The 17,309-nt window shown below is 52.0% G+C and overlaps 1 protein-coding gene across 1 annotated transcript in view; it reads right to left on the reverse strand.

The window, feature by feature from the left end:
• Positions 1 to 17,309, reverse strand: part of ADAMTS2 (ADAM metallopeptidase with thrombospondin type 1 motif 2) — a 255,613-nt gene that overhangs the window by 17,711 nt on the left and 220,593 nt on the right. Inside the window, exons 11-17 of the mRNA XM_055429192.2 lie at positions 17,011 to 17,156; positions 14,264 to 14,439; positions 13,059 to 13,192; positions 10,180 to 10,303; positions 8,855 to 8,935; positions 7,011 to 7,177; positions 48 to 207 (exon numbers count right to left, since the gene is read on the reverse strand). Coding sequence (XP_055285167.2) covers positions 48 to 207; positions 7,011 to 7,177; positions 8,855 to 8,935; positions 10,180 to 10,303; positions 13,059 to 13,192; positions 14,264 to 14,439; positions 17,011 to 17,156 — 988 coding nt within the window. The remainder of the gene's footprint in view (positions 1 to 47; positions 208 to 7,010; positions 7,178 to 8,854; positions 8,936 to 10,179; positions 10,304 to 13,058; positions 13,193 to 14,263; positions 14,440 to 17,010; positions 17,157 to 17,309) is intronic.

A 17,309-nucleotide genomic window follows, 5' to 3' on the forward strand; every position in this document is an offset into this window, starting at 1 on the left:
GCCCAACTGTACCTCCTCTGGGGCCCCGGCTCTGAGAAGGCCCTCACCTCCACCGCAGGGCTTAGAGCAGGGCGACCACTTCTTCAGGGCCCACTCATAGCCCACAGAGTCGTCCTCCAAGACGTTGTTGTCATCCACGTTGAGCGAGTCCTCATGGATCATGTACTTGTAGGTCAGCGAGACACGGGCGTCCCCCTCCGGGATGACCTGCCCCGGAGACAGGGGTGAATACACCCGCCCCCCACCACCCTCCCCAGAGACCCGGTTAGGAAGCTCAGCCCGAGGAGAATGCCTGGCCAAGTCTCATTATTCCCGAAGTCAGGTTCTAGAAAGTCCCAGCAAACACTGAACCTGCCAGTACTGAAGCACTGCTCACAGGGGAACACGGGGTCTGGGCCAGCGAACCTCTGGTCATGACATTTTCATCAACAGCCTATGCGTAAGCATATTCTATGTGTGTTTCTGTTTAGACACCTTAATCAGCACACACCATTGATTCGTTAACACTGAACTCACAGCCAGCACCCAGGTACTCGTGCCTGGACAAAGCTCAGTAACACATGCATTCTTGTCTCTCCATGGGGCAAACCCACAGCCTCCACACAGAGGGACACCAGACACACTTCACAATCACAACTGGGGACATTTTAAACAGTGAGATTATCTTCTGAGAGCATAAAAACGCAAGGAGCATGGCAGTAAACAGAGTGCGAGCAGATGCTTGTTCACAGTAGGAGCTGAGATAAGCAGCAGCACCACGCCTGGCTCCGCTCCTGTCAGGAGCTGCCCTCACTTTCCCAGCTCGGCCGAGAGCACAGGCGGACCTTGCTTCAAGGCGCTTCGGTTTACTGTGCTTCACAGAAGTTATGTCTTAACAACTTAAAGGTTTATGGCAGCCCCACATGCAGCAAGTCTATTGGCACCACTTGTCAACAGCGTTTGGTCACTTTGTGCCTGTCTGGGTCACATTTTGGTAATTCCCAGAATCTCTCAAATGTTTTCATTATTGTTGGACCAGTTAATGGAAGTAGTCTTGTTAAGGCTTCAAAAGCTACTGACTAAACAGAGACCCTGAAAGGAGTTACATGCCAAGCTGCTGACTAGCAGAAACGGCAAAAGATCTTGGGAGCCAGCAGATAAGGCAGGGAGTAAGTCATAAGAAAGGGAGTAAGTCACGAAGCTTCCTGGGCCTTGGAATCTGCCCTACCCCAGGGAGCTGCTGACATTCTGAGACTTACGAATAGACATACAAGGTTTCTACATAATAGCCAAAGTGGCATCTCCACACAGAAGGTACCTGCAGCTTGAAATAAAAGCAGGACTGCTTTGAACAGAGTTCTGAAGTCTCACAGTGAGAGAAGGGGTGGGGGCTGAGGGGGACAAACTGCCCAGAACCTCTCAACTGGGGGTCCAGACTGCTGCTCCAGGCACTGCCCAGCATCGCTGAGTGTGGGTTCAGGCATCTGTGCTCTGCTGTACCAAGTTTTGGGAGCTTCAGGTTAGATCTGATGGCTCCCGATTTAGTAATGTATACCATATATATGGGCTTCCCTGGTGGCTCAGAGGTTAAAGCGTCTGCCTCCAATGCGGGAGACCTGGGTTCGATCCCTGGGTCGGGAAGATCCCCTGGAGAAGGAAACGGTAACCCACTCCAGTATTCTTGCCTGGAGAATCCCATGGACGGAGAAGCCTGGTAGGCTACAGTCCACGGGGTCGCATAGAGTCGGACACGACTGAGCGACGGAACGGAACGGAACGGAACCATATATATATATATATTATATTAATTATATTATATCAATAATATAATACCATTATATAAATAATATAATACCATTATATATTATATTAATAATATCATTACATATTAAATTAATATATTATAAACAATGATATATAATAATAATATATTATAATACATTATATAATTATATATAATATATAATACAATATTGAGAAACCTGTATGCAAGTCAGGAAGCTACAGTTAGAACTGGACATGGAACAACAGACTGGTTCCAAATAGGAAAAGGAGTGCATCAAGGCTGTATATTGTCACCCTGCTTATTTACTTATATGCAGAGTACATCATGAGGAACGCTGGGCTGGAAGAAGCACAAGCTGGAATCAAGATTGCCGGGAGAAATATCAATAACCTCAGATATGCAGATGACACCACCCTTATGGCAGAAAGTGAAGAGAAGCTCAAAAGCCTCTCGATGAAAGTGAAAGAGGAGAGTTAAAAGGTTGGCTTGAAGCTCAACATTCAGAAAACAAAGATCATGGCATCTGGTCCCATCACTTCATGGGAAATAGATGGGGAAACAGTGGAAACAGTGTCAGACTTTATTTTTTGGGGCTCCAAAGTCACTGCAGATGCTGATTGCAGCCATGAAATTAAAAGACGCTTACTGCTTGGAAGGAAAGTTATGACCAACCTAGATAGTATATTAAAAAGCAGAGACATTATTTTGCCAACAAAAGTCCATCTAGTCAAGGCTATGGTTTTTCCCATGGTCATGTATGGATGTGAGAGTTGACTATGAAGAAAGCTGATCGCCGAAGAATTGATGCTTTTGAACTGTGGTGCTGGAGAAGACTCTTGAAAGTCCCTTGGACTGCAAGGAGATCCAACCAGTCCATCCTAAAGGAGATCAATCCTGGGTGTTCATTGGAAGGACTGATGCTAAAGCTGAAACTTCAATACTTTGGCCACCTCATGCGATGAGTTGACTCACTGGAAAAGACTCTGATGCTGGGAGGGATTGGGGGTGGGAGGAGACGGGGACAACAGAGAATGAGACGGCTGGATGGCATCACTGACTCGATGGACATGAGTTTGAGTAAACGCCAGGAGTTGGTGATGGACAGGGAGGCCTGGCGTGCTGTGATTCATGGGGTCACAAAGAGTCAGTCAAGATTGAGCAACTGAACTGAACACAATATATAATATTATGTAATAAAGTATATATATATATATAATATTATATATAATATATATTATATATTAATGAAATTAATTAAATATTATAATATTTAATATATATTATGTAGTTTTATATAATATATAATATATAATTATATATATTATATATTTTATATATTTATAAAATATGCTTATATATTTATTATAATATTTAATAATATTATATAGTTGTACATACAATATAATTATATATATTATATATTTTACATATTTATAAACATACGTTTATATATTTAAAATTTATAAATTTATAAAATATATATTTATAAAATATTTTATATTATATATATCATATATAGAATATAATATATTATATATATAATATAGAATTATATATATTATATATTTATAAAATATTTTATATTTTTATATAAATAGATATCATATAATATATAATAATAATATATAGTATATATTATACTTGCTTGCTTGCTAAGTCACTTCAGTCATGTCCAACTCTGTGATACCACAGACGGCAGCCCACCAGGCTCCCCCGTCCCTGGGATTCTCCAGGCAGAACTCTGGAGTGGGCTGCCATTTCCTTCTCCAATGCATGAAAGTGAAAAGTGAAAGTGAAGTCGCTCAGTCGTCTCCGACCCTCAGTGACCCCACGGACTGCAACCTTCCAGGCTCCTCCGTGCAAGAATACTGGAGTGGGGTGCCATTTTCTTCTCTAATATATTATACTATATATTATTATATTAATATAATTATTATAAATATAAATATATTACATATATTATATATTTATTATGTATATAATTGATATATTATGTTTATATAATATATAAACATATTATATTACATATAATTTATATTATATATATTTATATATCAAATATATATATATTTCTTGTAGCAATGTATGTATAACAATTTACTATATTCAGTTCAGTTCAGTGGCTCAGTCTTGTCCGACTCTTTGCGACCCCATGAATCACAGCACACCAGGCCTCCCTGTCCATCACCAACTCCCAGAGTTCACTCAAACTCATGTCCATCGAGTCAGTGATGCCATCCAGCCATCTCATTCTCTGTCATCCCCGTCTCCTCCCGCCCCCAATCCTTCCCAGCATCAGAGTCTTTTCCAGTGAGTCAACTTATCGCATGAGGTGGCAAAGTACTGGAGTTTCAGCTTTAGCATCAGTCCTTCCAATGAACACCCAGGATTGATTTCCTTTAGAATGGAGATCAGACTGGTTGGATCTCCAACCAGTTGGATGGAGATAGACTGCTTGGATCTCCTTGCAGTCCAAGCGACTCTCAAGAGTCTTCTCCAACACCACAGTTCAAAAGCATCAATTCTTCGGTGATCAGCTTTGTTCACAGTCCAACTCTCACATCCATACATGACCACGGGAAAAACCATAGCCTTGACTAGACGGACCTTTGTTGGCAAAGTAATGTCTCTGCTTTTTAATATGCTATCTAGGTTGGTCATAACTTTCCTTCCAAGGAGTAAGTGTCTTTTAATTTCATGGCTGCAATCAGCATCTGCAGTGACTTTGGAGCCCAAAAAAATTAAGTCTGACACTGTTTCCACTCTTTTTCCATCTATTTCCCATGAAGTGATGGGACCAGATGCCATGATCTTAGTTTTCTGAATGTTAAGCTTGAAAGCCAACCTTTTCACTTTCCTCTTTCACTTTCATCGAGAGGCTTTTGAGCTCCTCTTCACTTTCTGCCATAAGGGCGGTGTCATCTGCATATCTGAGGTTATTGATATTTCTCCCGGCATTCTTGATTCCAGCTTGTGCTTCTTCCAGCCCAGTGTTCCTCATGATGTACTCTGCATATAAGTTAAATAAGCAGGGTGACAATATACAACCTTGACGTACTCCTTTTCCTATTTGGAACCAGTCTGTTGTTCCATGTCCAGTTCTAACTGTTGCTTCCTGACCTGCATACAGGTTTCTCAAGAGGCAAGTCAGGTGGTCTGGTATTCCCATCTCTTTCAGAATTTTCCAGTTTATTGTGATCCACACAGTCAAAGGCTTTGGTATAGTCAATGAAGCAGAAATAGGTATTTTTCTGGAACTCTCTTGCTTTCTCCATGGTCCAGCGGATGTTGGCAATTTGATCTCTGGTTCCTCTGCCTTCTCTATAACCAGCTTGGACATCTGGAAGTTCACTGTTCACATACTGTTGAAGCCTGGCTTGGAGAATTTTGAGCATGAATTTACTAGCGTGTGAGATGAGTGCAATTGTGCGGTAGTTTGAGCATTCTTTGGCATTGCCTTTCTTTGGGATTGGAATGAAGACTGACCTTTTCCAGTCCTGTGGCCACTGCTGAGTTTTCCAAATTTGCTGGCATATTGAGTGCAGCACTTTCACAGCATCATCTTTCAGGATTTGAAATAGCTCCACTGGAATTCCATCACCTCCACTATCTTTGTTCGCAGTGATGCTCTCTAAGGCCCACTTGACTTCACACTCCAGGATGTCTGGCTATATTACTTGTCCTCATACTGTAACTTACTACTAATGTAATAAACTTCCTTATTTCTTGCTTACTAAGAATGCTGTGTGTTTGCTGCTCAGTCGTGTCCCACTCTTTGTGACCCCATGGACTGTAGCCCACCAGGCTCCTCTGTCCATGGGATTCTCCAGGCAAGAATACTGGAGTGGGCTGCCATGCCCTCCTCCAGGGGATCTTCCCAACCCAGGAATCAAACCCAGGTCTCCTGCATTGCATGTGGATTCTTTACCGTCTGAACCACCAGGGAAGCCCAAGAATCGGAGTGGGTAGCCTATCCCTTCTCCAGGGGATCTTCCAGACCCAGGAATAAAACTGGGGTCTCCTGCATTGCAGGCAGATTCTTTATAGTCTGAGCCACCAGGGAAGCCTAGGGTGTTTATTTTGCCAGTGAATCCTCTGAACCTGAAACCAAAAGTAAGTCTCAGCAGGACGTAAGTCTTTCAGCAGAACAATTATTATTACTTTTATTATGGTGACGTCTGACCAAGTGGCCTTTGATGTTATTATTGCAGTTGACTTTTTGCTTTTTATTTTTACTTGAGGTATGTACATTGTTTTTGAGACCTAAGGCTATCACACATTTCACAGACTACAGGATAGGATAACATAACTCACATGCATTGGGAAACAAACACATTCACATGACTTGCATTACTGTGATATTCACTTTACTGTGGTGGCCTGGAACCAAACCTACCTATTTCTCCTGAGGTATGTCTGTACCAGTTTTGAGATTAGAAATACCTTCGGTAGGTGAATTTCTCAACACAGAAACAGCAGGGACTGAGGCCCGACTCAGTGCACTGACCAAGGCAGGGCAGCAGAGGCATTTCTGGAGATGGATAGTGCGTGCGGGCGAGGTGAGCAGAGCACAGTGCGCGTGAACACCCCAGCCCCAGCTGCACACCCTGGTGTGGGCCACCAAGCCCCAGCGCGGGGTGCTCACCTTCACAGAGGGGCAAAGGGCACCTAAGCCATATCCGCAGTGCTTTAATTTTTTTTTTACCGATAAAATATATTGCATATGCAACTGAAACTAATCTTTCAAAAGTGAATTAGGAAATCAAACGCCCTCTGTGTCCCATCACCAGGAGCAGCCTGTGGTCCTGGACTCAGGGGACTTGGGGTCCAGCGCTGCTCAGAGACAAAGTCTTAGTGTGAGCTGGCTCTAGCCATCCAATTTCCTGGAGCCCCATCGGTCTCCCCCAGGGAGTTTCAGGGTTTGAATGCAGTAGCAGACAAGAATAAGCACGACGAGAGGTGGCCGTGAATGTCGCCCAGAACTGTTTGTGGAGGGGAAACCTAAATGCTTACAGAGGATTTCGTCTCTAGTCGCCCAGGGACACAGGGCCCAAAGCCAGACTGCTGGCTCCATGTGGGCTCCTCACTCTGACACAGAGATGGAGAGCCTCAGCTCAGAGGTCAGGCCACAGGGGCCGTGCAGAACATGGCCCGAAGGATGCAGGGCGGCTCAGGGCTCCCAGGCACCGCCCCACCCCTTCCCCAGCAGCCACCCGCCTCACCTGCCTGCCCCCGTCTGACTTACCAGCACAGTGATGGTTCCACGGAGGGGGCCCATGGTCTGCAGCGTCTCCCGGCCGTCCTCATTCCGGTACTCCCACTCCACACCCATGGCAATGAAGGTCTTGGAGTTGGGATCCACGTCATTCTCTTCATTTAGAATGAACTTGCCTGTCTCCAGGTTTTTGACAGCTGAATGATAAAAGACCGAAGGACAGAAGACAGCCATGATCACTCGGGGCAGAAGCGTGGGAGGTCGGCCGGGTTCACTGGTTTGAACAGGTTGGGGGAGCTGTGGGGAGCGGAGCCCCGTGTCTTCCAACTGCCCTCCTCCAGGGGCCCATCAGTCCCACTGACAGCCCAAGCCGCCTTGGGAACTTGTCCTCTGTCTCTGCATTGGGCTGAGGTTTCCCTCTAACCCGCCCTTCTGCCGGGTCTGGGGCTGTTTCCTGGATCTGCCCCTCAGGCCCTGGAGGAGAGGCTCCGTGATAGGGACTCAGCAGCCACCAGGGCCACGTCCCTGCAGTCTGCTTGGAGCAATCGGTGGGGTCTCAGAGCCACTGCCCTCCCTGACCCAGCTCCCGGGGTGAGGGGTACCTGGTGGACACCAGGGCTTCCTGCCCTGGGGTGAGCACACGTCTCATTCATCTTCCCACCCTGCTGATAACTATGGCTCAGCCTGGTACCCCACCAGTCCCCTACATCCCAACGAGCCCTGATCTGACTCGGGGACCACCCACTATGCATCCACAAAGCATGTCTAGGAGATGAGAATCCGCTGGTCACAAAGCCCTACACTTGCCAGAGTGTGGAGAGTGGCTACTGGGGGGCTGCTGGAAGATTTTAGCAGGGAGGTCACAGACTGCGCACAGAAATCACGGGATAACAGTGAGGAAACCGTTCCCTGCACACGTTTCCTAGACTCCCTTGAGAGCCGTGGTAAGTGCCAGGAGGTCCCCAGCTTGTCACTAACCCTCCCTCCTCGTACGCAGGGATGGTCCTGGGCAGGAAACAATGTTTAGGTAGAAGTGTCTTTTTTTTTTAAGGGATTGACTTTTATATTTGCCTCCTAATTAAGACAAGTAGTACTAACTGTCCATTTTGGGACAGCAACATAAAAGTCTCCTCTAAAAATAAGGAAGAAAGAAACATTTGCATTTTAAAAAGAGTGGTGTTTGCTCACATCAGCAGGGGTGCTAGATGCCTGCAGTCATGGAACCCCTGACCCAGTTTGGCCTCCAGGGCACAGGGAAGAAGATGGGACCCAAACTAGGAGAAAGGACTTGTGTGGGGTCCCCTCACTCACCCCCCAGCATCACTTCCTACTTTGGCCTTGCAACTTGTGGGGGGTATGGATGACTGAACTCCTGTGAGGAGCTCCACGCAGCCTGCAGGAGCACAGCGCCACAGGGGCTGCCATGTGAGAAGGGGCACCCCGAGTTGTTAGAACATCCAAATTTTCAAGAGGTGCCAGGAATGTCTATTCCAAAAGAATCACTTGAATTTAAAATGAAGCTAAATGAAAATATGCTAATACACCATGGGAGCCCGTCTACCAGCTGGCCTTGGCACCCACTGCTGTGGACCTCGCTGCCTTCCAGTGGGCAGGGGGCATCCCCTTCGACCTTGAGGTGGGAGGTGCAGCATGTCTTAGACACACGTCCCTCCAAAACTGCTCCGAGGGAAGCCCTCAGATCCCAACCCCTGGCCTCTCCATTGGCAAAGTACTAAAGGAGAGATCCACCCATCAGCTGGGCCAAGCCAGGGGCAGAGGAGATAGGGTTGCAGCCCAAGTCTCCCGGTCAGGCCCCCGACCCCCAGAAGAGTCAGGCTGTGGAGCCACTGCGTTGTCTGGGCTCTGGCACTCACCCAGGTGATGGCTGGTGGTGTCCGCTTCCTGGATGAGCAGGTGTCTGGCTCCTGCCGGGATCTCAAACATCTTGATGTAACCTTGGTTGGGATGTGGGGAGACACAGCCAACAGAGAAGGGAGGGGCTGTCAAACGCGGACAGTGCGAGGAGGGCCTTGTCCTCGATGGCGGTTCCAGAGGCCCAGTGTTTGACGGGCTCTGACTGCCCACTGAGAGAGGGGCCCACGGGAAAGCTAGTGTATCCCAGACAGCAACAGCCCTCCGGCTCATTTTCAAAGCCCGGCGCTTCTTCAACCTCTTCCATTGAAACCTTGGTGGGTGTCCTCATGAGTAGCCCCGGAGTCATGCCCCGCATGGAGCTAAGATGCCACAAGCAAGAGCGAGGCCTTCAGCAAACTGCTCGGTCTCCCTGGACCTCAGCAGCTTAATCCCTAAACAAAAGGCAGCCCGCTCACATGGGACTGTGCAGAGCGCCAGCTGGCAGCAGCCCAGCACCAGCTCTGAGTGGAGTCTGACAGGTTTGCTCCAGGCCCTTCTTCCAAAAGAGTTGGGCCAAAGTGCCTGCGTGCATGCGTGTATGCTCAGTCAGTCGTGTCCAGCTCTGTGTGACCCCATGGACTATATAGGCCACCAGGCTCCTCTGCAGGCCAGGATACTGGAGTGGGTTGCATGCCATTCTCCAGGGGATCTTCCGACCCAGGGATGGAATGCTCATTCCCTACGTCTTCTGCATTGGCAGGCAGCTTCTTCACCAGTGAGGACCTGGGAAGCCCACCCAATGGCTTCTCCCCATTTAAGTCAGAGGCAGAGCAGTCAGTCGCTGCAGGCCCACCCAGAGCCCCAGAGCCAGGCGGAGGGACCACTCTGGAAGGAGGTTCATCCAGAGGGCTGTTTTCCCAGAGCCCACCTTGGCCAGGGACCCCAAGGTCCCCAGCCCCAAATTTCCTGTGGCCCTGTTGGGACAGGCCTACGTTTCCCTAGGCCACAGGCTGCACTGGCTAGCTCATCAAAGGTCCCGCTCACAGGCGCCTGCCGGGGGCAGTGGTGGGCAGAGAGCAGGGGAGGCCAGTGGTGGCTAGAAAGCCTTGGAGAGCTGGGGAGGGAGCCCTCAAATAAAGGCATTGAAGACTTACCTTGTGCGCCCCACACCCTGGCATCTCCCTGTCCCCACCCAGCCTGGGGCCTGACACAGCGACCCCTAAGATTTCCTCCCCACCTCACCCTCCCAGACTTAGAGCCCCTCTTCCCCAGAGAGCCCCCGGGTCAGGCACTATAGACACTCAGGCACGGGCCTCTGGGCAGGGGGAGGGAGGGGTGCACTCACCAAGCTTCTTGGGTGAGCGCGTGAAGGTGCCCTTGACCACCTTGCAGTGGGAGTTGTCCCCTCCGCACACACCACACTTGTCCTCCTGCTTGCTGGAACCGATCACCCCGTCACAGCCCACCTTCTGCAGAGGGGTGGGGGAAATGCGGTGCCCGCTGAGACCCTGCTCCCCACTGGGCCCTGGCGCCTGCTCCCTCCGTAGCCCAGGTATGGGCAGTCCCTGACGCAGAGGAAGGAGAGGGAGCTTTGGAGCAAGAAAGACCCTGTGTGCCCACTGCAGGGAGAGCGCAGATTGGCCCAGACGGCGTGTGCAGGCTCTCTCACCCCACATTTTGTAAATAATGAGCATGTAAGAGCTGGGCGCATTTGTAGCCCTGCGCATGCGCATCACGAGGTGCTTACTTGGCCGCGAGTTACGTGCGCTGTAGGGATATGAGCTCCACGTAAAAAGTGGCCGTGACTGCTGCCTCACGGCTGTGTCCCTCGGGCCAGCCACGTGAGGAGAGAATACAGCATGAATACTGCGACAGCTGCTGCGTCAGCCCGGGGAGAATACTGTTGTGGCTGCTGCGCCAGCCGGGAGAGACGCTGTGTGCAGTTACGTTGTGTTAGGTTATGTCTGCTGCTATGGCTGCCGTGTCAGCCAGCAGAAAATAAATGTGTCTGCAGTTCCAGCGGCTCCTCGAGTCTCCTTCCAGCCTCTCTCGTGCCTTGCCTACCCTGGTTTCAGTGAACGGTGCGGACAGTGTGAACAGAAGACAATTGTTATCACAAACGGGATCAGCAAGACACCCACCCAAGGACCAGCCTTTTCCCCGCTCACTCATCCAGTCATCTGGACACTGTGACCTGCAGAGGACTCTGCACAGCCTAGTGCGAAAGTTGCTCGGTCGTGTCTGACTCTTTGTGACCTCATGGACTATACAGTCCATGCAACTCTCCAGGCCAGAATACTGGAATGAGTAGCCTTTCCCTTCTCCAGGGGAGCTTCCTGACCCAGGAATTGAACCGGGGTCTCCTGCACTGCAGGCAGATTCTTTACCAGCTGAGCTACCAGGCCTTAGTCCTGAGGCTGCCCCGGCACAGCACACTGGCGTCCTCATGAACATACATCAGACATGGCCTCTGCCCTTCTCCCGGGCGTCCACTCAGCGGCCCTCCAGGGCTCCCCCCAGAGCTTAGTCCCTCCCTCACATTGCTCCCAGGAATGCTGTCCTCTTCAGTCTGTCTTGGGGTGTGTGGGCAGGACACAAGAGCTGGTAGGACTACGTCTGCCTTCATTCTCTCAGTGAATCCTGTCAACACTGTCCACTCTAGTATTAAACACTGCTCCACACAGAGCAGGGATGTTTCCTTGCCCAAGGCCACCCGGCAGAGGCAGTAACACATTCCAGTCCTTTTACTGGCTACAGCCCTGCTGACAGCACACCATTCCCAGCGCCGCAGAGCTCTGTGGGGAGCACAGCCAGGGTCTGAGCACACTGCTTGAGGCCACGTCCACAGCCATGACCACGCTCAGGGAAGACAGCCTCTCCTCTAGCTGCTCTGCTCCCTGCCTGCTCTAGAGTAGCTTCACAGGTTTCCCTCTTTGCCCTGGCTGCCAGGAAGCCCAGAGCCAGTTCACCCCTCAAGATCCTCCGATCACCACCTCTTGTGAGACTGCTGCCTTTCCCTTTGCTCTTTGATGTCTGACTTTTGTCTTACAAAGACCTTTGAGGGCTGGGTCTCTAGGCAATGAAGGGGCTACAGATCCAGTTTCTGGCAATGCAGTCTCAGAGAATTATTCAAACTGGCCAACCCCAAGCTGTTTATTCTGCCAGCCTCCCCTTTCCCACTATGCAAACCCCAATAAAAGCTTTGAGCCAGACTTTCCCCTGCTCCTTCTGCCTCCTAACTGAACCTGGTGCAGAGCACAGACTGCTATTCCCTCAGGAAATGAAAGTAATAAGCTCTTCTTTAATGACATTTGACTTCTCTGTGTTATCATTCAGTCACCTCTCTTAATTAAACTCCCACAAGTATGGAGGAGACATCGCTGTCTTTGTTTTCAAGTATTAATACTTGGTTGAGTGTTTGGAGTGTGAGCAGAATGCGTGGCTTGCCCTCCGTGCTGTCTACAATCCTACTGAAACACGTGTGGAGAGAATCCCTGCGCTCTCCTCCCACAACGCCACACCCCACTCCTCTGTTCTTCCGGCCTCTTCCACCTCCTCCAGGGGACCTGCTGCAGACTCTCTGCCAGAGATACCCTGAGGATGCTCACTTCTCAGGAAGGTGAGATGGGAGTCAGCCTCGTTGACACTGCAGTCTCACATTTATAGAAGCTGCAGAGGCTCCCTGTCGTTTCTAGAAAGGGGGCAGGTCTGCACTCACATCTCTAATAACACGCCGAGTGTGCCCATAGCTGTCTCCTGCGGCAGCTGAAGACAGAACAGTTAACAACTCACAGCGTTTCTGCAAAGAACCAAGCCGACAAGGACACAGCGGGCTCCGCTGAGCAACAGTAAGCTGTCCAGTGCCCAGCGGAGTGCAGGGGCACAGCAGCGCTTCCCAAGGGGGTCCCCAGGGACCTAGTGTGCCAGAGCCACCTGTGGCACTGGTGAAACTCATGTTCTGGGCCACGGCCTCATCCTACACAAGCAGAATTTCTGAGGTGGGGCCCTGAGCTCCTCAGGTGGCTCCTCAGACTCAAGTCTGAAAACCCTTGTCATGGAGGGGGACAGCAGGGAGTAGGGGCTGGGAGCCAACATTTGCTGAGAGCCTGCCCTGATCTAGGTGCGGTTTTCAGTACTTTGCATGCTTAACCTCAGCGAGTCTTCCCGAAGCCCCAGAAAGCCGAGACCCTGAGCCATCGCTGCCCCTGCTCCTAGGGCACTCACCCTGCAGTCCCCACGCACACAGAGGCTGAAGGCATCCTTGTAGGAGCAGCGTGTCCCGTCATGCACCATACGCTTCATGGATACCACCTCCCCAGTCTCCTTGGACTCACAGTAGAGGTGACACCGCTCCTTGCCTGGAAGGGAAGCAGGGCGGTGTTGGCTGGCTGGCTGCACCGCTCACTTTCTTATAGTCTTCCTAAGTTTGCCAAAGGGAAGCCCCTCGCAAAGAGAGACTCCCACCCAGGAGCGTCTCCTTATGATTCACCTGCCCCCCGACCCCACGTGTCTGCCCTGGGCCAGGGGAGACAGGGAAAGAGGGCTAGTGACAGCAACCTGCTTCATGACCCTGTTGTACGGGACTTAGCTTCCTCCAGCTAAGCCAGGCTGCTGTGGATGCAGCCAGGTCTCAGATCGCGGGGGTCCTACCTAGAGAACCCCGTATTCAGGGGAAGGGCAGCTGGTTGTTTGCCAGGTCTCTGCTTGAAGACCTTTCCAGCCCACCTCTGTAGCCCCACAGAAGATGCCCCTTGCTTCAGTCTCGGGTACCGGGCACCTTCTCTTCTCAGCGTTTACCTCAGAGGTCACTGAGACACCTCATCATTACTTGATTTTTTGCCCGACTACAGTCCCCCTCTGTGGTGGGGGGGTCCTATCTGCTCTGGCGCCTTCTCCTCGCATGCACACGTGGAGCTTGCAACAGGTGCTCAGCTGAGGCAACAGACACAGCGAGCAGGCCCCAGGCCCCGCCTCCCTCCTCTGCTCGATGCCTGGAAGGAACAGAAACTGCATGGGATCCAGTTGAAATACAAACACTCTCACGCCTGAAGCTACCAGACTTTTCAGTTCCAGCAGCCAACAAATGCCTTTTGGTGCTTAAACCAGTTCAAGTCACTTAGAACAGAGAGTTCTCACTGAAAGATGAGAGGTCAAAGGTAACCTGATTGCTTGGACAACTCTGGCCTGTCCCTGTCCTGCTGCTGAGTGGGGCTAATGGTGCAATGCCAGCCTTGTCCACCAGAGGGCAACTGCAGGCGCCTGGGGCCAGCTGGAGCTTGCCCTCTCTGCTGCATCCTTGGCTTTTCTGGGACTGCAGTCCTGCCATGAGCCCCCAGCCCAGGGTAGGCTCTGCTGGCACACCCATGCAGAATCAGTGGCCCAGGTTGCCCTGGCGCCTCCACCGAGTGCCCGCCCCCCTCGGGGCTCACCGTCTGGGTGCTCGTGGGGCAGCCAGTGGTGCTGAGCATCACCATGCTCGAAGTACAGGTCCCACTGCCGGCACTGCTCCTCGCGGAAGTCGGCCAGCGTATCAGGGCAGTCCTGTGAGTTGCAGAGCTGGAAATCGTAGGCAAGGCCCGAGCAGGTGCGGCCCCCATTGGCTGGGCTGGAGGAGAAAGCAGAGGGCCTTCCAACGGGGTGCCACCAGGAAGAGGCCAGCACTTAAGAGTGCCACCAGTGGGATTTGCAGGGATGCCTGACCCTTGGGGGTGAGGGGACAGCTCTGCTGAGTGGAGGAACCCAGCCCTGCCCTGTCCCAGCGCCTCGGCGCATCAGTTCAGGAGAGGCTGGTAATCCTCCTGGGGGCCCCAAGGGAAGGGAGCAGCTACTCAGCCCCTGTGCACCCCCGGCCCCACGCCAGCTCCTGTAGCTCTGGCTGTGGACCAGCACTGATCTGTAACAGGGTGTGCAGGGCCTGCCACACCCCCGGCCAAAAGCCCCAGGGTGGAGGAGCTGGGTGAGCCTCCCCTACATCCTCCCAACCTGGGCCTCACACACAGCGAGAACTCATAGTAATTCTGAAGGAGTGGAATCCTGCTACAGGTGTTCTCAACAAGTGTTAGGTACATCTCCAGGTTTCCTCCACCTCAAGAAAACTTGGGCTGTGCCTCTGTAATTTCCTTCCATTGCTGAGAATCTCACCAGTCCACAAAGCACTAACCCCACGGGAAAGGTGATGGCTGGTGGCCAGCAAGTGCCCCTGGAGGTCAGGGTGCTGGAGCATGGCAGGCCAGCACCTTTGGAGGAGCGGAGCGCTTCAGTGTTGCCATCTGCCAGGTGTGACAGAGCCAAGCAGAACCCGAGGCCCCACCTGAGTCTTGGGCAAAAGTCATGCTCTGCTGTGATGAGGGATGTACAGCATACAGCATTGCAGAGTGGACGATGGAAGGGGCTGGCTTCCATGAGGCTCCCTGCACAGTGCCATGTTCTTGGGGGAAGTCAATGGAAATAACAAACGCAGGAATTTGTGGAGTAAGAACCAAGAGGCTCAGTGTTTGAATGGGACCGTGAAAGGGTGACTTTGAGATTTACATCATGGCCCCTGATGGGACGACAGACAGATAACAACAACAGCTCAGGCATTACCAGGAAGGGTGCAGGCCTGGGTGTGTAGGTATGGGAAGCCCAGGGTATCGGGCAGCAAGAAACGGCAGGAAGGGGCCAGCCTAGGCAGGAGACAGACATATTCAAACAGAAATCTGGGATAATCCCAAAGGAGAGTGTGAGTGGGAGAATACAGGGGAAGCCCGGGAGGAAGAGAAACTGGAGAGCTTGAGCTCACGCTGCAAGCTGCAGTTCTGCAGTCACAAGAGTGGCAGGGCAAAGAACACAGAGGGAACTCAACCCAGGGAGCAGGGGCCCAGCGGGGAGCCTCAGAAGTCTTCACACTGGCCCCAGCGTCCCAGGAAGAACTACTGAGCACAGGGAGCAGCAACTCAAGATGGGGGAATGGGAGGCCCAGCCATTATCTCCAGGACACATGGAAGGGGAGGCCCATGGGGTGCCCTGGTGTGTGGGGCCCTCCGGGCTCTGCAGGGCTCTGGGGGCTGCAGCCGCACAGACTCCCCACTGACGCAGGCCAGGCTGGCACAAGCAAACCATGGTCAGAGCTCCGTGTGCACATCTGTGCTGTCTGATGGTCACTGATGTGGAGGGAACGGGGGCGCTGGCCAGGGTGGGGGCAGGCCCGATGGTGTTTGTGAACAGACGGGCTGGCAGGTAGTTCTGGCAGTTTTGTTCATGTTACTACTGCCCTTCAACCCTTGCTGCCTAAGAAAGCTGGACCAGCCAGAGGGGGAAAAACATCCCAACAGTGCACATGTAGGGAGGGACAGAGGCTACAGTACCTGCAACCTGCATGCTCTCCCCTAGGGCCAGACCTGGGCTGAGTCCCCTGAGCCCCAAGAGCCCGGCATCAGGCAGGCGCCAGGAGGAGTCAGGGCCTGGCGAGGGGAGAGGGGGAAGTCAGGCCAGATCTGCTCCTCTGACTGTGCATCCCGGACCGGAACCTGAAAGTCCTTGCCCAGCACCCCGTAGCCTCTGAGTTTCTAACTTCCTGTCTAGTCAATCTAAGTACGTGAGGCTCACGTACTAGCCCCAGGGTGCTTGAGAGGAGCTCTGAGGATAGCACAGGGGCTGGGGCCTGCTTGGGAGGCAGGACAGGGAGCATGGGTGAAGGGGGGAGCCTAGCGGGCCTTCGGACACCTCTCCAGGCTTTCTCCTTTCGGGCAGCTGGGCATGGGTGGCAAGCCAGTCGACCCTGCCTCTAGGCTGACTGCAATCATTCGCTCTCCTGCTCAGGCTCTCAGCCTCCCAGGGCCCGAGAGAGCCCTTCTCTTTACCCCATCGCCTCATCTCTGTTCCACCTTCTGTCTTGATGTCCTCAACCAGGAAGAGCAGAGCAGGCTGGGGTCTAGAGTAGGATGCAGGCCAGGAGGAAGCAGCCCAGGTTTCCGAGTCTCCAGGGCTGGCTCTGCCCCCAGCAGACTGTGAGCCTTCCGCTTCCTAAGTCTCGGTCCCTCCAAGGGAGGATGAGAAGGGGCCAGAGTTGCCTGCTCTCACACCCTCTCCTGAACTGACACCTGCAGGAGTCTTGCAGGACAGGGCAGGCTAGCAAGGGCCCTTGGGGACCACAGCTGCCACCCAGGAAGACTGGGAAACATCAGGGCAAACTCACTGTGGGTTGTCGCACTGACGGGTCCTGAACTTCACACCTGTGCCGCAGGTACGCGAGCAGGAGCCGAAGGGACTCCAGGCACCCCAGTTGCCATCTCGTTTGAGAATGTCAGGTGTCAGCCAGATACAGTGTCCTTTAAAGCAGTGCTGAAAGACAGAAGGTCATATGCCCCCCACTCTTCAGCCTGCAGTGTCCATGATGATTGCCCGGCCCTGGAGGTACAAGAGAGAAGGCCCTGCTGGCCCCTGGAAGCTCAGAATCTCTCTGGGAGGTGAGGTAAGGTGTTGGCCTGCCCAGAT

The sequence above is a fragment of the Moschus berezovskii genome, chromosome 8, assembly GCF_049115385.1.
Source record: "Moschus berezovskii isolate FMDL1 chromosome 8, NW_MosBer_1.0, whole genome shotgun sequence".
NCBI classification, from domain to species: Eukaryota; Metazoa; Chordata; class Mammalia; order Artiodactyla; family Moschidae; genus Moschus; species Moschus berezovskii.